At 41.2% G+C, this 25,806-nt stretch overlaps 1 protein-coding gene across 3 annotated transcripts in view; it reads right to left on the bottom strand.

The window, feature by feature from the left end:
• Positions 1-349: 349 nt before the first annotated feature.
• Positions 350-25,806, bottom strand: part of TXNRD3 (thioredoxin reductase 3) — a 66,014-nt gene continuing 40,557 nt past the window's right edge. For 2 of the 3 annotated variants that reach the window (XM_027586266.2, XM_027586267.2), the window contains 5 exons: positions 25,227-25,383; positions 21,297-21,404; positions 3,878-3,973; positions 1,417-1,551; positions 350-1,202 (listed from right to left, as the gene is read on the bottom strand). In XM_027586266.2, coding sequence (XP_027442067.2) covers positions 1,140-1,202; positions 1,417-1,551; positions 3,878-3,973; positions 21,297-21,404; positions 25,227-25,383 — 559 coding nt within the window. In that variant the 3' untranslated portion in view covers positions 350-1,139. Of the gene's footprint in view, positions 1,203-1,416; positions 1,552-3,877; positions 3,974-21,296; positions 21,405-25,226; positions 25,384-25,806 lie in introns of those variants that run through there. The other variant, XM_027586270.2, reaches the window with a different exon arrangement.

Below are 25,806 nucleotides of genomic sequence, written 5' to 3'. Positions count from 1 at the left end.
CACTCCCTCCCTGCCTCCGGAGAGGGGAGCAAAAGGCTCTATCTACAGATGGTGTTCCCCAACTGCTGAATGGCCTCAAATTTTTCATTTGAAACCCCTGGCTAGAAATTCTGACCACAGACCTATCCAACCCTACGACAGTGGGCCCATGGCCCACGGCCGGCTCAGGAGAGCACTGGCTGTCTTCCTTGCACTGGCCGCTCTGTGATGTGCACCCAAGAAAACAACGGGTTTTCCAAAAGGACCTTGGACAGGTCCCCACTTCAAGGGCCTCTTAGATGCTGACAGGTGCAGATTCGAATAGAATCTCCCATCACCTGTCCCTTTACTGAACTTGACTGTAATTCATTTTAAAGAGACTGAATCATTTTAAAGAGCTTTAAGTTCATTAGATTTCACATCATACAGTATTGAAAACTTTTTAATATTATTCTTAAGATCAACGTAGAGAAGAAATTCGAGCGTGTCTCTGACATGAGACACTAATAAGAGAGGACTCCGAGGTTGTCGCCACTGGGAACCCAGAGAGGGTGAGGCACGAGGTGGGAGTCTGATGGTGGGTACGCTGGATCCGGCTGACTGAACTCTACACAGTGTGCGCAACCTCCTACTCGTGCACCCACGCCCATGGCCAGCTACGCGACGGCATTTCCAGGACACCGCACACCAGTGACCACATGGAATTCCAGGCCCACATACTGGAGGCTCACCACTTTACAGTCAGCTTCGACACTGAGAAAACACTTTCAGAGAAACAACAAAGCAAGGGGATAAAAACACTAGCAACCAGAAAAGTTAACTTGGATTAGTTGTGCGCTTGCAAGGTCCTTCAGAGGGAAGCTCGATTCTGACATGGAAGAGCATCGGCCTTAGCTCACCTCACAACGGGTTCCGAGCTAAAACGTCAAGGAGGCAGTCCAACTGCCTCTCCCAGCCAAGCCGAGCCCGCTGAGCACACGCCCGCTGCCGTCCTGCCTCCTCGTCTTTCTCATCTCTGTGCTGGGAAGGGAAGTCCAGCACTGGGCCCCGTGCAGGAGAGCAGGTGCATGAGCACCGACTCACTTTACCCGGGGGGGCATTCTTATCTTCCAGAGAAACGGGAATAGGACAAGGAAAACCGAACAGCAGCGGGGCTAGCCTCAGCAGCCTTTCTGCGTGATGTCTAGTCCCGACGACTTCGTGATTTCCAAAGTTGTAAACACCTGTTCGAAAGGAAGGAAACCAAACACATTTATATCTAGCCATCAATATTTCAGTATTGCTTTAAGAAAACACGTTTTGAATATTACATCTAGGTTAACCTTTAAAATATACGAAGCAGTTACTAATACAAAATCTTTCTGACGATGTGCTTTAGAATAGTTTTTCCAAACTACACCAACTGAAATCAGTAAAAACACAAACCTATCTCCGTACCTCACCACATGTGGGATGAATTCCAATGGTGTCATCAAGTAGCTGCTTTGTGAGCCCACATTTCATTGCGGCCGCAAACCCTTGGGTGATCTCACCGGCATTCGGTCCGAGAACATGGAATCCTATCACCCGATACTTGAATATGCAAACATCAGAAAGAGAAGCCCAGTAGGTTCATGATCTGAATAGAAGTCTATTTATTGCAAGTTCACAGTTAACATTTACGGCAGCTACTACAGAAAAAGAACTCTAATGTTGAACTGAGCAGAGAACATTATCATGAAACCGAACCACTCTAAGAATCTGTTAAATGAGCCAGTAAATGCACATCCAGAGTTAATTTGCACTCAAATTTACTAGAACAAGCAATTTACCCACTGCATGAAGGAGTTCATTAGCATGATGTAAATTTCCAAATTATGCTGAGATAGTGCTAAACAACAACCCAACAAATCTGAATTAAAGTCCAATGCTGGAATAATTCTAGGGCATCAGGGTTTGGAAAGGTAGTGGTTCCTGGCCCAGTAAACAAGTTGCCTGGCTCCTGACATAACTAAGCAGAGATCAAGGAGTGGCCAGAGCGGGGTTTCCACCCAGGCCTGCACATAGGGAGGGATGGGGCGCAGGGCATGAGCAGACCCACCAAGACAGGAAGCAAGAGTCAAAGTATATTTCCAGGGTAACACTGCATTTTAGGCTGTCCAGTGTTTTTTCACCAGACTCTAGTCTTCATTTTAATGTTCAATAGTGAAAGTGCTCACCAGATAAGAGAGAGAAGGCAGAAGGGCAGGAGAGAGACCTCTGCCATCCACATTCTGGAGAAAGAACAAAGAGCACACGACCTCGGGCACATCTACTGGTGGGCACTCACAGGAGAGCCCCTGGAGTGGCATTTCTCAGGGGGCTGGCCGTCAGAGGCCACGGGAGCTGTGCATGAAAAGTGGGAGTTCTCGGGATCCCACAGAAGGCTCCTGAGTTGGAATCTCTGAGATGGGGCATCATGCAGCAAAGTGGGGGAAAGGGGGGACCCCGGAGAGACAAAGGACCTCTGATGAAAATCTCCCCTTACAAATGAAAATGAAGGCAGGTCCTGTGAGAGGGCAAACCTCATTCACCCTTTTTGCCAAATAGCCACAGGAAGGTAGGAAGTACCAGGGCGATACTCTAGAAGTAGCAGTTTGGATGGGGGTAAAAGGAGGAGCAAGCTCTACTGTGGAGGGTGGGCAAGTGTGCAAGGGCAGTGGAGGCTAAGTGGCGGGAGTGGCAAGGGACAGAGCAGAAGATGTCCAAAGAGGGGTGGAGAGACCTTGAAATTCTGCCCCAGGCCCACCAGTCAACACCTCTGTCGAGAGATCAGAAATATCTTGGCTTCAGCAGGGGCTCTACCAATCTGAGCCCAATCCCGCTCACTCCGGGGGGCGGTGGTGCATGCAGACCATCTCCGCCTGCTCCCTTTGCAAAGGCCACCTGCAGCTGGCATGACGGTAAGCTCACATCACTCATGTCCAGAGTCAGGACAAGCACCCCACAGCTGGCACCACCCCCGGGGAGCACAGCTGGGAATGTGTCACAGCCCTACGGCATTTCTGGGGCGTTCTGACCAGTAATCCCCTTCACTGCCCTGCACACCTGTGCAACGGCCAAGAGACTAAGTTCTAGAGCTCTGGGTACCTTCACCGCTCAGGCAATGGGGCACCTGCTAACTGGCCATGAGTCTGTGATACCTGTTTTCTGTTACACTGAGAATTCAATGGATTCAAAGAGAAGATGACCATTATATTTGTAAACTTCATACAAATATCAGTTGTCGCTGTTCACATTTACCTAATTTTATGTTTCATCTCCCAGGTTATAAATTCTTAAAAAGGGAAGAACCAAGTCCTACTGCTTTCTACACTCAGTGTTCTTTACAAAACAAGTCATAAATAACCTGTGCTTTCAACTACAATAATGAAGGCATCTATTATCAATTTCATGCTCACCTCAAGAACGGGGAAGGCAGAGAGCCTCCACCCACCGGCTCTCCACCCCACTGATTCTTCTTTAATGAAAGCCTTCATTAGGAATCAGTTAATTAACTAGTTTTCACTTCGTGCAAACATCTCTTTCTAAAGGCTTCTGACACACATTTGGTCAATTTACAAAATGCACACACATTTTATTAGTTGATGACCAAAACTTTCACAGATCATCTGGTTCTAAACTGCCAAGTTAGATAGCTCTGGGAAGAGACAACTTTCAACAGGTTTTTTTTTTTTTTTTTTTTTTGAGACTATTAGTGAGCCTCCATTATAATCTGTCACGTGTTCAACCTCCACAAACACATGGACTTGGTAACAATTTGAAGGATTTCTGCCTCGCCCTGAAAGCGGTCTTTAAAGAGATCATTCAAACCCAAATACTAGATTAAAAGCAACAGTTTAAAATAAACAGCTTTTTAGCGTCCAATCATATTACGTACATTGTCGAATTTATTGCAAATTATCTTTGCATAACAAGTATTGTTGTCTCTGCTGGCCACTGTCCATTCAAGAGGCCAGAACAAAGTATGATACACCTGCAAGACAAGGGAGAAAGAGGCCAAGATTAATGTCTATGAAAACCACTCCCTGATACACTCTTTAATTATATAAAGAGATCATCTCTAGAACAGCTTTCATAAATTTAAAGTTTCATAATCCCGACTTATGTGTCTGATGGGAGCATCTGGGCCACCATTCCTAAAATACCAGCTACACAAGTGTGTGGACATTTTTTTTTTCTGTCAGTCCAAAAAAAATCTCCCAATTAATCAAATTCCATTTTCAAACATTTCTAGAGTACTGCTGTCCAGGGCAATGCAGTAGGCCCTATGGCACCTGAGAAGGTAAATAAAGACAGATTCTGCTTCAGTGAACTTACAACCTGCCTACAAGGTTCACAGTCACACCACATCTAGGGAAAGCAGAAGAAATAAAATAGTCCCAGCCATTCATGGACATTAAGAACACTACCTCTGGGCACCTGGGTGGCTCAGTTATTAAGCATCTTCCTTCGGCTCACGTCATGATCCCAGGGTCCTGGGATCGAGGCCCATATCGGGCTCCCTGCTCGACAGGGAGCCTGCTTCTCCCTCTCCCTTTGCCTGCCTCTCTGCCTACTTGTGCTCTCTCTCTCTGTCAAATAAAAAAAAAAAGAACACTACCTCTGCTACTTGAGAGCGCTCCCTCCATGCTCTGAGTGCACCTGTAAGGCTCCTCAATCTGGCCTGGTCAGCTGGGAACCGGGACAAAGTGCAACAGGTTCTCTACTTGTGGGGCTACATGGTCCCAGCCTCTTTCTCCTAATCACTCCATACAGAAGGCGATGGATTCATGTCTGCTGCCAGGATAAGAAATGAATTCCGAACTAAAATCCACAGTGGAAGGATATAAATACTGATTCTTTGTTCTTTAATAGGATTATGTATTTTATATTTTGAATTATGTTTTTATAAAAACAATATAAGGTTATCATAAGAATAATGCAGTGCAGAAAGTCACAAAGAAAGTAAAAAAAGAAAAAAAAAAAACACCATCCAGAAATAAATATTTTGAATGTTAGGGAAGTATCAACTATTGGTGCATAGCTAATAAAGTGAAATTTTTATTTAAGAGATATCATAGAGCACAGTTACTTGTAATAAAAACCATTACATCTAACTTGTATTTAACAGAAGAGAAACAAACTCTTCCACACATTTTAATACAAACTTTTCAATCTCTGTGGCTGTTATCATGTTACAGATAAATGTTTATCTCAAGATAGTATTGCCTAAAATACAGGTTAAGAAAAGAGATGGTGAAACCTCTGGGGTTTCAAACAAGATTTTCCCAACAGCAAGTTTATTCTTGGCTTGTCCCGTGCCACTCTGCTCACATGTCCCACTTCCCTTTCCTTCTTTCTCCAGTTTGTGCTCTGTGTGTGGGTTCCTTTTAGTACTTTGAAGATTTTATTTTATTTAAATCTTTGGTCCTTTTGGTTCAAAGTGGGTGTGAAGTGTGGACCTAACTTTGTTTCTTGAATGGCCATCCACTTGTTCCAACACCCTTAAATGAATGTCTCTTCCCACTGATTTAAAATAAAATACCACCTTTATCATGAATTGTTCTAAGCATTTGAATCCAATTCCAGGTTTCATGTCTGTTCCACTCATCTTTCCATCCACCTGTACGCCACTATGGCACGATTTTAACTACTACAGCTATATGATAAACTTTAGTATCTAGTAGGGCCCGTCTCCCCATTGTTCTCCTTATTCAGAATCTGTTATTGCTTGTCTCTTTTTTAATTTATCAAATTATGCACAATTATTAGATGTAATTTTTGAAACTCTATGATGAAAACAACAATATCTGCCTCCCCATGCCCATTTCAATCAATCGGAGGTAACTGCTTCACTTTTTTTTTTTTTTTTAAGAGTATGTTTTCCTACTGCTGGATCAGCAGATCAGTGCTGCAGTGGTCTTTGCCTGGTTTAGAAACGATTTTATTTTGTTGGTCTCATTTTATTCTTCAATCCTTTACCATTTGAAGCCTGTCTTAAACAAAATGCAGATTTCAGACATTAAGGTATTTCCACTTTTTCTCCTCTTCTGTCAGCTTAATGATACCATAGTAAGCACTCTTTTTCCTTCTAGAACTACATACTTTGTAAATGAGTTGTGGGCAAGAGAAAATGCCCGTGGGTTGGCCAAAGTCAGCACCTCTGGATCAATGGTTCACAACCTTGTCTGCTCATTAGAATCCTAGGGTGGGGTGGCATACGCCCAACCTGCTAAATTAGCATCTCTGGGTTGCTTTCACCTCTTTTATTTTATTTACCTCCATGTTTCTAAATAACATGCTTATGTTGCTACTTCTTGAGTTTTCCATTTTAGGCTTTATTGACTTGCCTCTACTGGAGAGGAGGATTTAACTCCCTTTCTTTTCCAGACCCCACCACTCACTGGACACCCTTCCTGCCCCACCCACCACCCCCCATCCTCCCGATTATAGTTTTATTCTCCACTTGATCAATTATCAGTGTTTCCTTTACTAAGTCAAAGCTATTCACAGACCACTGGATATTCACACACAAAGGAATGAAGCTGGATCCCTCCCTCACATCTATTCAAAAATTAACTCAAAATGGATCAAAGATCTAGATGTAAAAGCTAAAAACTTTTATAAAACTCTTAGAAGGAAACACAAGCATAAATCTTCACGACTTTGAACTGGGCAACAGTTTATTCAATGTGATGTCAAAAACACAACAGAAAAAAAAGATAAAGTAGATTTCATCAAAATGAAAGACTTTTGAGCTTCAAAGGAAACCATCAAAAGAGTCAAGACAACCTGCCAAATGGGTGAGAATTTTTATAAATCATCTCTCTGATAAGAGACTTGGATGGAGAACTCTTAGAATTCATAAAAAGACAACCCAATTTTTAAAAGGGTGAAGGATCTAAATAGACATTTGTACAAATAAAGATGTACACCTAGCCAATAAGGCCATGAAAAGACTCCTAAAATCATTAGTCATCAGGGAAATGCAAATGGAAACCGAAGAGACACCACTATATTGGTGTATCAGTTTCCCAGCACTGCACTAACAAATTACCCCAAACGTGGTGACATAAAACAAAATGAGTTTATATTCTTACAGTTCCAAAGGCCAGAAATCTGAAATCAAGGTGTCCGCACAGCCAGGCTCCTTCCAAAGGCTCTAAAAGGATAATTCCTTGCCTCTGTTAGCTTCTGGTATCTCCAGGTACTCCTTGACTTTGGCTGCATAACTCCAATCTCTGCTTTTGTTTTTACATGGCCTTCTCCTCTTCTGTTTTATAAGGATACTTGTCCTTGGGTATAGGGCCAGAAAATCCAGGATGATCTCATCTCAAGATTCTTAACTTAATTCTACCTGCAAAGACCCTGCTTCCAAACAAGTTCACATTCAGAGGTTCCAGGGATTAGGCTGTGGACATATCTTTTGGGGAGTCACCATTCAACCACTACAGATAGCCATAATCAAAAAGACAGACAATAACAAGTGTTGGTGAAGAGGTGGAGAAACTGGGACTCTCATATACTGTTGCTGAGAAGGTAAAATGGTGCAGCTTAACTGGAAAATCTACTCTTAGGTATAGACAAGAAAATGGATCGCATTATGTCCACACAAGAACTTGTACAGGAATGCTCAGAGCAGCTTTACTCATGATGGCCCAAAGAGTGGAAACAATCCACATGTCTGTCAACTGATGAACGGATAAATAAAGCATGGTATTATCCATATAATGGATTATTATTCAGCAGTAAAAAGAAATGAAGGACTGGCATGTGCCACAACAAGGCTGAATCTTGAAAACTAGCTTACGCTAGGAGAAAGAAGCTGGTCACAAAGGACCACAAACTAAATGATGCCACCTACAGGAAATGCCCACAACAGGCAGATCTACAGAGATTGGAAGTAGATTAGTGGTTGCCAGGAGCCAAGGGTGAGGGGATGGAGGAACACAGGCACCTGTTAGACTGCTAACAGGTGCCAGGTTTCTTTCTGGGACAATAAAAATGTTCTAAAAGTGACTGGTACACGGGCATACAACTCCGTGAAGATACTAAAATCCATTAAATTGCACACTGTAAGTGGTTAACTATATAGTATATGTCTTCTATCTCAGTAAAGCTATTTTTTTAATTAAGCTATTCACATCTGATTACATAGTACACAATGGTTATTTTACTCTCATGAACTTTTAATTTTCTATGGAATTAAAGAGTACCTTGTTTTGCATTAGATTTAATTCTCCCTCTACCAACACTGATTTATCCCAAATCTTAACAATACTGTATTCTAATCCATGAACAGGCAATGTCTTTCCAATTAATTAGCTCTTCCTTTATTTCTTTTAACAGTGTTTCAAAGTTTTCAGTGTACATATCTTTTGCCATCTTGGTTAAATTTATTCCTAAGTATTCTTCTTAATGCTATTCTAATTGTTTTTAAATTTCGTTTTTGGAGAGCTCACTGTGAGTACATAGAAATACATAGAGAGTACATAGAAATTTTTGTGTTTTCATGCCCTGCAACTTTGCTAAATTCATTTAGTTCTATTATGGGCTGAATTATGTCATAGCCTCAAAATAAATTTGTACTTTGAAATCCTAACCCCTAATACTCCAGAATGTAACCATATTTGGATAGGGTCTTTAAAGAGGTAATTAAGGTAAGGTCATTAGGGTGGCCCTAATCCAATATGACTGTGTCCTTAAAAGAAAAGGAAATTAGGACACGGACACACAGAGGAAAGATGATGTGAACACACAGGGAAAAGAGCCATCTACAAACCAAGGAGGGGGGCCTGGAATATCCTTCCATCATGGCCCACAGAAAGAACCAACTCTGCTGACACCTTGGGCTCAGATTTCTAGCCCCCAGAACTGAGAAAATAAAAATCTGTCTTTCACATGAATAGACACTTTTCCAAAGAAGACATCCAGGTGGCTAACAGACATGTGAAAAGATGCTCAACATCACTGGGAGTCAGGGAAATGCAAATCAAAACCACAATGAGATACCACCTCACAACAGTCAGAATGGCTAAAATTAACAACTCATGAAACAATAGATGTTAGTGAGGATGAGAAGAAAGGGAAACTCTTTTGCACTGTTGGTGGGAATACAAACTGGTGTAGCTGCTCTGGAAAACAGTATGGAGGTTCCTCAAAAAGTTAAAAATAGAGCTCCCCTAAGACCCAGCAATTGCACTACTAGGTATTTATCCAAAGGGCAGAAAAACATTGATTTAAAGGGGCACTTGCACCCCCATGTTTAGAGCAGCAATGTCTACAATAGCCAAACTATAAAAAGAGCCCAGATGTCCATCGACAGATGAATGGATAAAGATGTGGTTAAAGGTGTGGTATGCAAAAACAGAACATAGATCAATGGAACAGAATAGAGAACCCAAAAATGGACCCTCAACCTGACGGTCAACTAACCTTCGACAAAGCAGTAAAGAATATCCAGTGGAAAAAAGTCTCTTCAACAAATGGTGCTGGGAAAATTGGACAGCCACATGCAGAATAATAAAACATTTTCTTATACCATACACAAAGATAAACTCAAAGTTCAGGACGAAAGACCTACATGTGAGACAGGAATCCATCAAAATCCTAGAGGAGAACACAGGCAACAACCTCTTTGACCTCGGCCACAGCAACTTTCATTTATGATTTTAGCCATTTGAGTCTGCCTTTTTCCTAGTCAATCTAGCTAAAAGTTTATTTCTGTTAGCCTTTTTTTCAAAGTTTTCCTTCTGTTACTGATTTCTAGGTTCATTCCACTGTGATCAGAAAAGATACTTTGTATGATTTCAATCTTAAAATTTACTAATACTCGTCTGGTGCTCTAACATATGGTTTATCCTGGAGAATGTTCCATTTGTACTTGAGAAGAATGTGTAGTCTGCTGATGCTGGGTGGGGTGTCCTAATGTATGTTAGATCTAATTGGTTTATAGGTGCTCAAGTACCCCACTTCTGTATCCTGTCTGGTTGTTTTAGCCATTATTGAAGGAAGGGTAATTTTAAAGTCTCCAACTATTATTGCAGAAATATATCTATTTCTCTTTATCTTTCTGTCAGTTTTGCCTCATATATTTTTGGGCTGTATATGTTTACAACTGTTACATATTTTTGCTATATTGAATTTTTAAATCAATATATAATATCCTTTCTCTGTTGTAACTTTTTAAATTTAAATTCTATTTTGTCTGAAAATAATAATAAATCTGTTATTATTTGCATAGAATATCTTTTTCTATCCTTTAGCTTTCAATCTGTCTTTATATCTACAGTGAGTCTCTTCAAACAACATATACATAGATCCTATTTTTTAAGTGAAATCTGACAAACTGCCTTTTGATGGCAGACCTTAATCCGTTTACTTGTAACGGGATTACTGATAAATGAGAACTTACTTTTGCATTTATCTATTTGTTTGCTGTAGGTCTTATATGTTTCTCACTCCTTAATTCCCCTATTCCCGCCTTTTTGGTATTTAGTTTATGTCTTCTAGTGCACCATTCTGAGTGCCTTATTCTTATTTTTTGTATATTTAAAAAATTATCATAGTGGTTACCTTGGGAACACCTTACATTTATAATAACCTTGTTGGAATAATACCAACTGAAGGTTTCAATAGTATGCAAAGACTGTGCTTCTATATATATCTCTATCCCCTCCTTTTATATTCTTGTTGTCACAGGTCACATTTTATACCATACATGCTCATTAACTTGGATTTATAATTATGTTTAATACAGTCCCCTTTTAAATCAGATAGCCAAAAGAGAGAAGTTACAAACCAAACCAAAAGTGCAATAACACAGGTTATTATGTGTACCTAAGAAGTTATCCTTACTAGTGTTGACTTTTCCTATAGCTTCCAGTTACCATCTGGTGTCTTTTCCTTTCTGTCTGAAGGAGTCTTTTCAGAATTTCTTTGGGGCAGGTCTACTAGTAATGAATTCACTCAGCTTTTGTTTTTCTGGGAATGTCTTAATACCTTTCATTTCTGAAGGACAGTGTTGCCAGATACAGAATTCTTGGATGATAGTTTTCTTTCTACATCACCCCATTGTCTTCTGGCTTCCATTGTTTCTAATGAAAAACCAGCCATTTACCTTATTAAAGATCTTTTCATATGATGCGTTGCTTCCCTCTTGCTGCTTTTAAAACTAGCTCTTTTTCTTAGGGTTTGGATGATTTGACAGTAATGCATGTCAGTGTGGATCTCTGAGTTTACCCTGCTTGGTTGTCCTTCAGATGCTTGGATGTGTAGGTTTATGTATTTCAAGTTTTGCCCGTTACTTCCTCAAACATTTTTTCTGCCCTCCCTTCTCCTTCTGGGACTTTTTTTTCTTTTTTAAAGATTTATTTATTTAAGACTGAGAGAGCGAATGAGCAGGGGGAGAGGCAGAGGAAAAGAATCTTTCAAGCAGACTCCCCATTGAGCGTGGAGCTCAACACTGGGCTCGATCCCATGACCCATGAGATCATGACCTGAGCCAAAAACAAGAATCGGATGCTCAACCAACTGAGCCACCCAGGCGCCTCCTTCCGGGACCCTTTTAATGCATATGTTGGTGTGCTTCAAAGTATCCCACTCATCTCGGGCTTTCTTCATTTTTCTCCATTCTTTTTTCTTTCTACTGTGCAGAATGGATAATTCCAATTGTCTTATTTTCAAGTTCACTGATGCTTTCCTCTGCATACTCGCATATGCTGATGAACTTCTAGTGAACATTTCAATTCAGTTATTGTACTTTTCAGCTCCAGGATTTTTTTAAAATTTTTATTGTTATGTTAATCACCATACATTACATCATTAGTTTTTGAGATAGTGTTCCATGAATCATTGTATGTGTATAATACCCAGTGCCCCATGCAGAACGTGCCATCTTTAATACCCATCACCAGACTAACCCATCCTCCCATCCCCCTCCCCTCTAGAACCCTCAGTTTGTTTTTCAGGGTCCATCGTCTCTCATGGTTCCAAAAAGACAGCTCCAGGATTTCTGTTTGGTTCCTTTTCATAATTTCTATCTCTTTAATGATATTTTGTTCAGACATTGTTTTCCTGACTTCCTTTGCTATTTGTCCACATTTTCCTTTAGCTCACTGAATATATATATTTTTTAATTTTTATTGTTATGTTAATCACCACACATTACATCATGAGTTTTTGATGTAGTGTTCCATGATTCATTGTTTGTGCATAACACCCAGTGCTCCACACAGAATGTGCCCTCTTTAATACCCATCACCAGGCTAACCCATCCCCCCACCCTCCTCCCCTCTACAACCCTCAGTTTGTTTCTTAGAGTCCATCGTCTCTCATGGTTCGTCTCCCCCTCTGACTTACTCCCCTTCATTCTTCCCCTCCTGCTATCTTCTTCTCCTTTTTTCTTAACATATGTTACATTATTTGTTTCAGAAGTACAGATCTGTGATTCAACAGTCCTGCACAATTCATAGGGCTCACCATAGCACATACCCTCCCCAATGTCTATCACCCAGCCACCCCATCCTTCCCACCCCCCACCACTCCAGCAACGCTCAGTTTGTTTCCTGAGATTAAGAATTCCTCATATCAGTGACGTCGTATGATACATGTCTTTCCTGATTGACTTATTTCACTCAGCATAACACCCTCCAGTTCCATCCACGTCGTTGCAAATGGCAAGATCTCATTCCTTTTGATGGCTGCATAATATTCCATTGTGTATATATACCACCTCTTCTTTATCCTTTCATCTGTCGATGGACATCTTGGCTCTTTCCACAGTGGAATTGTTGACATTGCTGCTATAAACATTGGAGTGCACGTACCCCTTCGGATCCCTATATTTGTATCTTTGGGGTAAATACCCAGTAGTGCAATTGCTGGATCGTATGGTAGCTCTATTTTCAACTGTTTGAGGAACCTCCATACTGTTATCCAGAGTGGTTGCACCAGCTTGCATTCCCACCAACAGTGTAGGAGGGTTCCCCTTTCTCTGCACCCCCTCCAACATCTGTCGTTTCCTGACTTGTTAATTTTAGCCATTCTGACTGGTGAGGTGGTATCTCATGGAGGTGTTGATTTGGATTTCCCTGATGCCGAGCAATGTTGAGCAGTTTTTCATGTGTCTGTTGGCCATTTGGATGTCTTCTTTGGAAAAATGTCTGTTCATGTCTTCTGCCCATTTCTTGATTGGATTATTTGATCTCTGGGTGTTGAGTTTGATAAGTTCTTTATAGATTTTGGATACTAGCCCTCTTTCTGATATGTCATTTGCAAATATTTTCTCCCATTCTGTCGGTTGTCTTTTGGTTTTGTGGACTGTTTCTTTTGCTGTGCAGAAGCTTTTTATCTTGATGAAATCCCAATGGTTCATTTTTGCCCTTGCTTCCCTTGCCTTTGGCGATGTTTCTAGGAAGAAGTTGCTGCGGCTGAGGTCAAAGAGGTTGCTGCCTGTGTTCTCCTTTAGGATTTTGATGGACTCCTGTCTCACGTTTAGGTCTTTCAACCATTTGGAGTCTACTTTTGTGTGTGGTGTAAGGAAATGGTCGTTTCATTCTTCTGCATGTGGCTGTCCAATTATCCAAATACCATTTGTGGAAGAGACTGTCTTTTTTCCACTGGACATTCTTTCCTGCTTTGTCAAAGATGAGTTGACCATAGAGTTGAGGGTCCATTTCTGGGCTCTGTATTCTGTTCCCTTGATCGATGTGTCTGTTTTTGTGCCAGTACCATACTGCCTCGATGATGATAGCTTTGTAATAGAGCTGGAAGTGGGGAATTGTGATGCCGCCAGCTTTGCTTTTCTTTTTCAATATTCCTCTGGCTATTCGGGGTCTGTTCGGGTTCCATACAAATTTTAGGATTATTTGTTCCATTTCTTTGAAAAAAGTGGATGGTATTTTGATGGGGATTGCACTGAATGTGTAGATTGCTCTAGGTAGCACTGACATCTTCACAATGTTTGTTCTTCTAATCCATGAGCATGGAACGTTTTTCATTTCTTTGTGTCTTCTTCAATTTCTTAAATGAGTATTTTATAGTTTTCTGAGTACACATCCTTTGCCTCTTTGGTTAAATTTATTCCTAGGTATCTTATGGTTTTGGGTGCAAATGTAAATGGGATCGACTCCTTGATTTGTCTCTCTTCTGTCTTGTTGTTGGTGTATAGGAATGCCACTAATTCTGTGGATTGATTTTATATCCTGCTACTTTACTGAATTCCTCTATGAGTTCTAGCAGTTTTGGGGTGGAATGTTTTGGGTTTTCCACATACAGTATCATATCATCTGCAAAGAGTGAGAGTTTGACTTCCTCTTTGCCGATTTGGATGCCTTTGATTTCTTTTTGTTGTCTGATTGCTGTGGCTAGGACTTCTAATACTATGTTGAATAGCAGTGGTGAGAGTGGACATCCCTGCCACGTTCCTGACCTTAGGGGAAAAGCTCTCAGCTTTTCCCCATTGAGAATGATATTCGCTGTAGGTTTTTCATAGATGGCTTTTATGATATTGAGGTATGTACCCTCTATCCCTATACTCTGAAGAGTTTTTTTTTTGTTGTTTTTTTTTTAAACTTTTTATTTATTTATTCATGAGAGACAGAGAGAGAGAGAGAGAGAGAGGCAGAGGGAGAAGCAGGCTCCCAAGGAGCAGGGAGCCCGATGCGGGACTCGATCCCAGGACCCTGGGATCATGACCTGAGCCGAAGGCAGATGCTTAACCATCTGAGCCACCCAGGCGCCCCTCTGAAGAGTTTTGATCAAGAAAGGATGCTGTACTTTGTCAAATGATTTTTCTGCATCTATTGAGAGCATTATATGATTCTTGTTCTTTCTTTTGTTAATGTATTGTATCACGTTGATTGATTTGCAGATGTTGAACCAACCTTGTGGCCCAGGGATAAATCCCACTTGGTCATGGTGAATAATCCTTTTAATGTACTGTTGGATCCTATTGGCTAGTATTTTGGTGAGAATTTTTGCATCCATGTTCATCAAGGATATTGGTCTGTAATTCTCCTTTTTGATGGGGTCTTTGTCTGGTTTGGGGATCAAGGTAATGGTGGCCTCATAAAATGAGTTTGGAAGTTTTCCTTCCATTTCTATTTTTTGGAACAGTTTCAGGAGAATAGGTATTAATTCTTCTTTAAATGTCTGGTAGAATTCCCCTGGGAAGCCATCTGGCCCTGGGCTTTTGTTTCTTGGGAGATTTTTGATGACTGCTTCAATTTCCTAGGTGGTTATAGGTCTGTTCAGGTTTTCTATTTCTTCCTGGTTCAATTTTGGTAGTTGATACATCTCTAGGAATGCACCCATATCCTCCAGGTTATCTAATTTGCTGGCATAGAGTTGCTCATAATATGTTCTTATAATTGTTTGTATTTCTTTGGTGTTGGTTGTGATCTCTCCTCTTTCATTCATGATTTTGTTGATTTGGGTCATTTCTCTTTTCTTTTTGATAAGAAAAGAGAAATGATAAGAAAAGCCCTGGCCAGGGGTTTATCAAGCTTGTTAATTCTTTCAAAGAACAAGTTCCTAGTTTTGTTGTTCTGTTCTACTGTTCTTTTGGTTTCTAGTTCATTGATTTCTGCTCTGATCTTGATTATTTCTCTTCTCCTGCTGGGTTTAGGCTTTATTTGCTGTTCTTTCTCCAGCTCCTTTAGGTGTAGGGTTAGGTTGTGTATTTGAGACCTTTCTTGTTTCTTGAGAAAGGCTTGTATTGCTATATACTTTCCTCTCAGGACTGCCTTTGCTGTATCCCAAAGATTTTGAACAGTTGTGTTTTCATTTTCATTGGTTGCCATGAATTTTTTTAATTCTTCTTTAATTTCCTGGTTGACCCATTCATTCTTTAGTAGAATGCTCTTTAGCCTCCATGGATTTGAGTTCTTTCCGACTTTCCTCTTGTGATTGAGTTCTAGTTTCAAAGCACTGTGGTCTGAAAATATGCAGGGAATAATCCCAATCTTTTGGTACCGGTTGAGACCTGATTTGTGACCTAGGATGTGATCAATCCTGGAGAATGTTCCATGGGCACTAGAGAAGAATGTGTATTCCGTTGCTTTGGGATGGAATGTTCTGAATATGTCTGTGAAGTCCATTTGGTCCAGTGCTTCATTTAAAGTCTTTATTTCCTTATTGATCTTTTGCTTAGATGATCTGTCCATTTCAGTCAGGGGGGTGTTAAAGTCCCCCACTATTATTGTATTGTTGTCTATGTGTTTCTTTGCTTTTGTTATTAATTGCCTTATATAATTGGCTGCTCCTATGTTAGGGGCATAGATATTTACAATTGTTAGACCTTCTTGTTGGATAGACACTTTAAGTGGGATATAGTGTCCTTCTTCATCTCTTATTACAGTCTTTGTTTTAAAACCTAATTTGTCTGATATAAGAATTGCCACCCCAGCTTTCTTTTGGTGTTCATTAGCATGGTAAATGGTTTTCCACCCCCTCACTTTCAATGTGGGGGTGTCTTTGGGTCTAAAATGAGTCTCTTGCAGACAGCATATTGATGGGTCTTGTTTTTTAATCCAATCTGATAGCCTGTGTCTTTTGATTGGGGCATTGAGCCCATTTACATTCAGGGTAACTATTGAAAGGTATGAATTTAGTGCCATTGTACTGCCTGTAAGGTGACTGTGACTGCATATTGTCTGTGTTCCTTTCTGACCTATGCTGCTTTTAGGCTCTCTCTTTGCTTAGAGGACCCCTTTCAATATTTCTTGTAGGGCTGGTTTCGTGTTTGCCAATTCCTTTAGTTTTTGTTTGTCCTGGAAGCTTTTGATCTCTCCTTCTATTTTCAATGACAGCCTAGCTGGATATAGTATTCTTGGCGGCATATTTTTCTCGTTTAGTGCTCTGAAGATATCATGCCAGTCCTTTCTGGCCTGCCAGGTCTCTGTGGATAGGTCTGTTGCCAATCTAATGTTTCTACCATTGTAGGTTACATATCTCTTCTCCCGAGCTGCTTTCAGGATTTTCTCTTTGTCTCTGAGACTTGTAAGTTTTACTATTAGATGTCGGGGTGTTGACCTATTTTTATTGATTTTGAGAGGGGTTCTCTGTGCCTCCTGGATTTTGATGCCTGTTTTCTTCCTCCAATTAGGGAAGTTCTCTGCTATAATTTGCTCCAATATACCTTCTGCCCCTCTCTCTCTTTCTTCTTCTTCTGGGATCCCAATTATCCTAATGTTGTTTCGTCTTATTGTATCGCTTATCTCTAGAATTCTGCCCTCGTGATACTGTCGTTGTTTCTCTTTTTCTCAGCCTCTTTATTTTCCATCATTTGGTCTTCTATATCGCTGATTCTCTCTTCTGCCTCATTTATCCTAGCAGTTAGTTCCCCCATTTTTGATTGCACCTCATTAATAGCCTTTTTGATTTCGACTTGGCTAGACTTTAGTTCTTTTATTTCTCCAGAAAGGGTTTCTCTAATAACTTCCACACTTTTTTCAAGCCCAGCTAGTATCTTTAAAGTCATGATTCTGAACTCTAGGTCCGACATCGTACTAATGTCCGTATTGAGTAGGTCCCTGGCAGACGGTACTACCTCTTGTTCTTTTTGCTGAGGTGATTTTTTTCGTCTTGTCATTTTGTCCAGAGGAGAATAGATGAATGAGAGAACAAAATGCTAACAGGTTAACAACATCCCCAGCAAATATACTGTATACAAATCATAAAAGACCTAAATCAGGGGAAAAGAAAGGGAAAGAAAGAAAAAAGAGAAAAGAAAGAAAAAAAAAGAAAAAGCTAAAAACAAAAACAGAACAATACAAAAAAAACAGAATATGATCAAATATGATCAGGCTAGTGCATAGATCAGTGCCACACACTAGATTTTGGGTGTATTTTGGTCTGTTAGAAAAAAGTGTCTCCTAAAATTTTAAAGGAAGAAAGACTTATATATGTACAAAATAAGGGTTGATACAATGAAGGGATGGAAGATGACTGTAAGGATGAAAATTATAAAAGACTTTATAAAAGGAACTGATAAGATAAGAAGTTGTTTCAAAAAAGAAAGAAGAAGATTTAAAAAAAAAAAGAAAAAAAAGGGAGAGTATGTGATCAGGCAGGGGACTAGAACAAAGCCATACACTAGTGATGTAGGGTATATTGTGATTTGTTAGAAGAAACTGTAACTCAAAATTTTAAAGAGAGAACAACTTATATATATATATGCCAAAAATAAGGGTAACTACTATGAAGAGATAAAATATGACTCTAAAGATGAAAAATAAAAAATGTTTTTTTAAAAAAGGGATTGATAAGATGTTGGTTGAAAAAGGGAAAAAGAAAAATTTAAAAAAAAACAGTTAAAAAAATTAACTTTGAAAAACTAATGAATCATGGTAAAAAAAGCCATGAATTCTATGTGCAGTATTCCCCTAGCGCTGGAGTTCTCCTGTTCTCCTTGATCGGTAAACTTGGTCTTGGCTGGTTGTTCGAGCTGATCTTCTGGGGGAGGGGCCTGTTGCCGTGGTTCCCAAATGTCTTTGCCGGAGGCGGAATTGCCCCGCCCTTGTCAGTCCCGGCTAAGCAAGCTGCTCGGGATGCTCTCAGGAGCTTTTTTTCCCTGCAAGCTCTGGTACAGCTTTGGAGGACCAGGGTGAAAATGGTGGCTTCCCAATCTCCACCTGAAGGAGCTGAGAACTCGGGGCCCCACTCCTCAGTGCGCCCTCAGAGAAAAGCAGTCACTCCCGTCTCCCCGGTCTCCGGCCGCACTCCGTGCTCACCCGGCCTGTGACTGAGCATTTATATCTCTGGCTCCCGACCCTGTGTGGAGTCTCCAAACCCAGCAGATCCCTGCGGTGCGTTCCTGCATCGCTCCTCCCCGGGGAGGAAGGGGAGTCTCCCCAGCTCTGCCACTTGTTGGGTCCCTGCTGGAGGACCAGTGGCCCGACTGGGCCGCCGATCACAGTTTATGGCAACCCCGAGCTGAGAGCCCGCGCCTCGGCTCCGTCTCTGCAGCCGGCTTTCCCGCTCCGATACCTGGGAGCTCTGCCGCGCTCAGGCACCCCCGGTCTTTCTGTGACCCCGAGGGTCCTGGGACCACAATGTCCCGCGAGGGTTCCACCCCCAGCTTAGCCGCTGGAGCGACATCCCTCAGCGGAGCCGACTTCTAAAAGTTCCGATTTTGTGCTCCGCGGCTCTATCACTTGCCAGAAGCGGCCGACGGAGGCCCCCTCCCCCGCCGTCTATCCTCCCGAATATTGCCTCGGATTCACGCACGTCTCCGCACGTCCTACCTTCCAGAAAGTGGTCGCTTCTCTGTTCAGAGAGTTGTCGCTACTCTCTTCTTCGGTCTCCTATTGAGTTCGTCTAGCTCACTGAATATATTTAACATTGATTTAATAGCCAATTTGATGTCTTTGACTTTGAAGTCCTAGCCCACACTATCTTAATATGTGATCTTACTTAGAAATAGGGTCATTGTCAGAACGAACAATTCCATCTTTCTGAGAAAGTTTTCTTTATATCCGTTTTTAACCATTAATATTGAGACAAAAGAATTGATGTGATTATCAATTACTACTATCTACTATCTACTACTACTATTACAACTATCTACTATCAATTACTACTCCATTTTCAAAGCGCTGATTGTAAAATAAAGCTAAGAATTTATTTAAAAAAAAGAAATAGGGTCATTGTATGTGTAATTAGTTAAGATGAGGTCATTCTAGAGTAAGGTGGTTCTCGTAATCTAATGTGAATGTTGTCCTTATGAAAAGAGAAAATTTTGGATACTATGAAACACACAGTAACAGGGAATCCCAAGTGAAGATAAGGTAAGATCTACAAGCCAAGGAATAACAAAGATTGCCAGCAAAACACCAAAAACTAGGAGAAAGGGATGGAATAGATCCTCCTTCACAGAAATCAAATGGAAACAACCCTGTCAACTACCTTGACGTTGGACTTCTAGCCCCTAGAATTGTGAGACAATAGAATTCTGTGGTTTAAGCCCCCAATTTGTGGTACTACATGCTTCCTCTCATGTGCCTGCCTTTCTATCTTAATTTCTCGTTAATTTTAAAAGTTTTAGAACTAAGTGTTAAATCCATAATTGTTACCATCAATTTTCCAAGACTCAAGTAAAAAGTTCACCACTGCAGGAAAATACGGCTCATTATTACAAAGGGTTAATTATAAACATTGATCAAGTAATGTCCTCTAAAACATACATTTCTCATTGAAAACAAGCATCTAAAATAACATTATAAAGTTTTAATCACTCATTTTCCCAATATCAGTGATATAAATAAGAGCTTCAGTTAGTCATCAGGCCATTTAACTAACGCTATGATTTCAGCGAATTGCCAGTAATTGACATGACTTCAAGGGAGAGGAATGAAATTTCAAATCTTTTCTGTTGAAAACATCAAGTACTAATAATCCTCCAACTCTTTTTAATTCTCCCTATCCCTCCTATGTTGGAATGGTGTGCAGAAAAAAAGCCACTCAAACTACCCATCAAAGAGTAAGAATGTAAGAAAATATTTATAATATGTAAGAAATATTTATAAGCTTGTTATGATTTGATGGGGCAGGGGTGAAGGGGAGGTGGAAATAAATGTATGCCAAGGACATCTTTTTGGGAATCTGACAGCTCACAGCCGGCAACAGGCTGACAACCCTGGGAACTGCCCACCCTCCCCACCCTGAGCTCATCCACAACACAGATTCCCCATGTTGATGGGACAGGAGGCTGACTCCGGCCATGCTGAATGGAAGTGGGTGGATGGCTGATCCAACTCAGACCAATCAGATGTCCTCTTCCATAATTCAGAACTGAGACTAAGAAACAGTGAGTCCATCAGTTCCTCCTAAGACCAGAACTATTGAATAAACTTGTTTGTGGAAGAAAGGGTACATTTTGGCTGCTATGTGCATTCCACAGGCAAAGAAAGTCTGCATGCAGAAACAAGAAGGAGTTGCATGCCCACATGAGTTGAGATGGTGTTGCAGTTCCTGGTTCTCATCCATTCCTAAGGCCTTGCGTGTATATACTCCTGCATTCTACAAAGTCTTATAATAACATGTGCTTTCTTGTATAAGCTACTCAAATAAGACGTTTGTCACTTATAACTTGAAAGTCCTAATGCATACATCTTTTGTCCCCCTTTCCCCAACTGTATTATTATTATTAGCTAGAGAAATAAGGTTTAAATTACTTAATTTCTGATTTTCCTAAAATAGGAATATGATTTCCTACATTCTAATCATTACAGTACCTTGCAAAACAAAAAGTGACTGCGAAGTTAGCGGATTCAAAGAGAAATTCTGAATAAGTAAGCAGTAAAACACAATCTTACCTCAAGATTCTCTTTTTTATACACTTCAATAGCTTTCTCTTCGGACAATCCACAGCAGCCGTATTCCAAAGGAGCAAACACTGTAGTTGGAACATTAACATAATCACACTGAAAGATAAGCAAATTACATCCGCTTATTTTGTGACACTTCACAGCAAAAATCTACATTACATACATTTCTAAGAGGAAAAGAAATAAGTCTGGTTCAATGTGACTGATTCTTCCATTTCACCACTTTAGGGAATTTGTAGTTATACTCAAAGTAGGCAGTGAACCCAACTCCAGAGCAGAGACCACACCCTGGCCAGTGGCCCACGAATGGGACCGGCTCTCCTAGAGCCTCAACCTTCCACTCTAAAATGTTTCATTTCCATCCCCCTGATTCCGGACCCTGCTCCCACTGGAGCACCTCTACCAGGTGACCAAGAATCACACCATTTCACTGGAAGCTGAGGTCAACCTTGGCCATTCACATAACTGCCACAGAGGAGATGAGCAAAGAAGCAGTTTAACAGTGTGGGAATGGGTGAATGCCCTGGACCATCGGGGGAGATGGCATAAGGGTAGGGGGGCAACTAACACGGGGACCAGGATCTCATAAGTCCTGTGGTTCTGACAGAATCCCCACAGAGCCCTTATCAGACTGAGGCAGAGCGTGAGTGGACATCGTGGGGAGACTGCAGACTCTGAGCTCTACATGCCTCTTCCAGCAGCTCTATGCACCTGCCTGTGGGAAAGAGAGTGTGAGCACTGGTGGCATCCCTCCCTGGAAGAGAGTGTCTTTGTGACAGCATGAAGAACTGGAACACACTGGTGCAAGCACCATTAGAACCATGCATGGAGAGAAAGCAGTGTGCAGGAGCAGAGAAAGGGTGGAGGGTATAACCAGAGATGAAGGTCACCAGGCCTGCCCATCAATAGCCCCTCAAGGGGTGACACTGCCCATAGCACTACCTGTCCCCCCAACCGTGCCAACAGGTTGTAGGTGATTAGGTCAAGGGTGGCCTCTAACCCAAAGAAAGCTAATGTGTGAGCTGGCCAGAAATCTATGTAGAAAAAGGTGAGCTACATCAATCAAATTCTTTTCTTTTGCAGGAAGACAAGCTGGAAGCAAAGGAAGAATCCCCCAGTGGTAGTGGGACAGGAAGAAATGCACCTGTGGAGCTATAGCCAAGTAAGGCTACTGGAAGAGACCCTGTGAAACCCCCACCTGTGTGCCGGGGCCCCAGAGCAGCTGTGACCCCAGCCCCAGTTCTAGCTCCAAATGCAGTGTGGCCCAGCCCTAGCACGGTGCTTGTTCTAAGTCAGTGTTTCAACTTACTAATTCACAGGATCCTTGTAAAAAAAACCCTCAGTCTGCCTAGTGGGAGTAAGTTTCTACTTTTTGTTACCCCAAACAAAAACAAATCAAACCACTGCCAGGTATCCCTACATCAGTGAGGTGGATTATGTATAATGTACATCAGCCTAGAATCTTTAACCTAAATGCTCTAGTACCACTTCACATTTGTGAACCTGCAAATCATGGGTAAGCCAAGCATTTTTTTTTTTCCAAGGGGGCTAGAAAAAAAACACATAACCGTAGGGATAATCTTAGTATTTTTTGACTTCTGTTAGGCCTGCACATACACATCAATCCATTTACAGCTGACCCTTAAACAATGTGGGGGTTGGAGTGCTGACCCCCCATGCAGTCAAAAATCCACATAAAACTTTTGAACCCCTCCCCACCAAAAACACTTAATAGCTTACCTTTGACTGGAAGCCTTACAAATATTGTAAGCAGTTGATTAACACATATTTTTATGTTATATATATTGTATATTATATTCTTACACAATAAAGTAAGCTAGAGAAAAGAAAATGTTACTAAGAAAATCATAAGGAAGAGAGAATACATTTACAGCACTGTACCGTGTTTACTGAAAAGAATCCCCACATAAGTGGACCCGCACAGTTCAAACCCGCGATGTTCAAGGGTCAGCCGTACTGACCAGCAGCTGACCCTGGGTCCCATGGCTTACAGGGAAAGCCTCATTCTCAAAGGGTGCCTCTGTCTCCCATTTCCTATCAATTAAGAATAATTAACAGGAAATTCCTCAATGCTCCTCCCTTTCATCTAAAACACTTTCTCCACATCTTAAACCATCTCCTCCACTTGAACTTGACTTCATCTTGCCCTTCTTGCCTTCCTTCTAGTCCTGTACCTTTAAGCTCTTTCTTTCTTCATACCCTAAACACACTGCTGCATCTTCAGATCTCTCCACCCGACAGCCACCTTAACTTCTTAAAGCATTTGGCAACTACTCTGCCTCCATACACCCTGAAATGCTAACTGCATTGCCACACTGTAATGTTCAGCATCCTGGGCCCCACCCACTGATGCTCACAGAGCTGCATCCTCGTTGCCCCCATCCAGCAATGCCTCCATATACGTTCAAGGTCTTCCTTCATGACCTCATGAGGCACCTGGGGTGATATGATAAGCAGAACACAGCATCCTTTGTGAAGAAGACATACTCAAAACATTTCACCTGACCCTAATCATGCAAAACAATCAGAGAAATTCAGAATATGAGACATTCTACAAGGAAAGTAGTCTGGACTCATCAAAAATCAAAGTCACGAAAAACAAAACAAGCAGGTAAATAAAGGCAGGGGGACCATTTCAGATTAAAAGAGACTTAAAAGAGCTAAACATACCACATGAATCAAACACGTGCATGTGCATACACTTAATGGAAATCTGAACAGTATCACATTTTTGTTCAAATTCTTAGATAGAATAATGAAACCGTGGTTATGGAAGAAGATGCTTGTTCTCAGGAGATGCATGTTGAAGTCTATAGGGGCCAATGTCATTGACCTGCCACTTACCTCAAAAAGCTCTGGAAAAAAAATGCACGCATTGTATACACACATATTCAGAAAAGGAGAGAGAGCCAAATGGCAAAATATTAATAACTGGGGAATGTGGATGAAAGGGTAATATGGGTGATTATTCCTATTCTTCCTGTGGTTTGACAGCTTTCTAAACAGAAAGATGGAGGATGTAAAGGTCTTCAACAGTTCCCACTGCCTAGAGAAGGCCATTCCAATTCTTAATCGTGGCATGGGAGATTTTTGATGAGCTGGCACCAAATGAATTTTCTAGCCTCATTCCCAGTTGTATTCCTCTATCCCCAAGTGTTCTGCCCACACACATCCCGAATGTTCTAAGTATTATAGAAGGGACCATTCTTTGTGTAGGACAAAACATTTAGCTTTCCTCACCCCTACCCAGGCCCTTCATCCGCCTACACTTCCACACATCCACAGTGCTCTCATGGAGTAGAGCACGACGTCCCCAGCCGGGAACTCTAACAGACTACTCACAGTCCTGCTGAGCTTGGTGCTTGCATCTGCATTATCTACTTACCAGAAAAGCCCTGTGCTACCTCAGTTTTGAATTACTCATCCTACAAAGCCTATCCCACATCTTTGACTGAAGACAATGAAAAGTGCAGGAGATGCTAGAAATCATCACCTTCACACTTGGCAGAGGTAAAACTGAGGCACAGAGACTTGAAACAACCTGACCAGGTTCACCCACCAGCAGGCATGAAGCCAGGGCCAGCGACTGCCCATCTGGGATGCCTTTACCAGCCCAATAAGTTACAACTAACTGCCCCTTGTCTTACATTACTCATGATCCCCCACTCTCCTGGGAAGCCCCTTGGCACTGGAACCATGCCAATCCTTTGTATATCACCTAGCATGACATCCTGTACACAGCAGACACTCAAAAGATATTTGTTGAAAATTATTACTAAATAATAATTTATCTGTGATGAACCCTTTACTTGCAAAACAAGTACACAAGTGTTCTTTGTAATGATTTTTTTAATCACAATTTTGATCTAGATATCATCTCAAAAGTAGAAAACTCACCTTTTCCAAACAGCCAGCAAAAAGTCGGCGAGCCAGCAGCTTGCCTGCCTGTATGGCAACGGGTGTGAGCTCAAGTTTACCCTCCAGAATATCCCCGACAGCATAAACATAGGGCACATTGGTCTGTTCCACATCGTTTACTGGTATTTTGCCACTCCTATTGGATTTTGGAAAGGAAACAAATACATTATGACTCATTCTGTACTGCTGGATGACTAACACCAACTTTTCCAAGAGACAATGACTAAACACATAGAGCAAAGACCTCCCTCTAAGAAGAGAGGCACCTCAGGTCATCAATGTCTGTAAGATCAATGGCTCAAATCGTAAGGGTTTCTCTAGCTCCAAAAAAACCACCTTTCTGGGTTTTTTTCTACTCATTTTTTTGGATGCCAAGGATAGGTCCAGATTTCCCTTTGAAATTTTTCTCCTAGCCTGACCAACAACATAAAAATTAACCCTAAATCAGAAAGTGGGTAAGGACATTTCCACAGTTTATTTTTTAAAATCACTGTTTAATGTATCAGTTCTTTAAGGCACACACTAAAGAGTTACTGATTCATTAATGAAAAAAAATGAT

This window comes from Zalophus californianus, chromosome 1 (genome assembly GCF_009762305.2).
Source record: "Zalophus californianus isolate mZalCal1 chromosome 1, mZalCal1.pri.v2, whole genome shotgun sequence".
Lineage (NCBI taxonomy): Eukaryota > Metazoa > Chordata > Mammalia > Carnivora > Otariidae > Zalophus > Zalophus californianus.
This window is presented reverse-complemented; position numbering and strand designations above follow the sequence as displayed.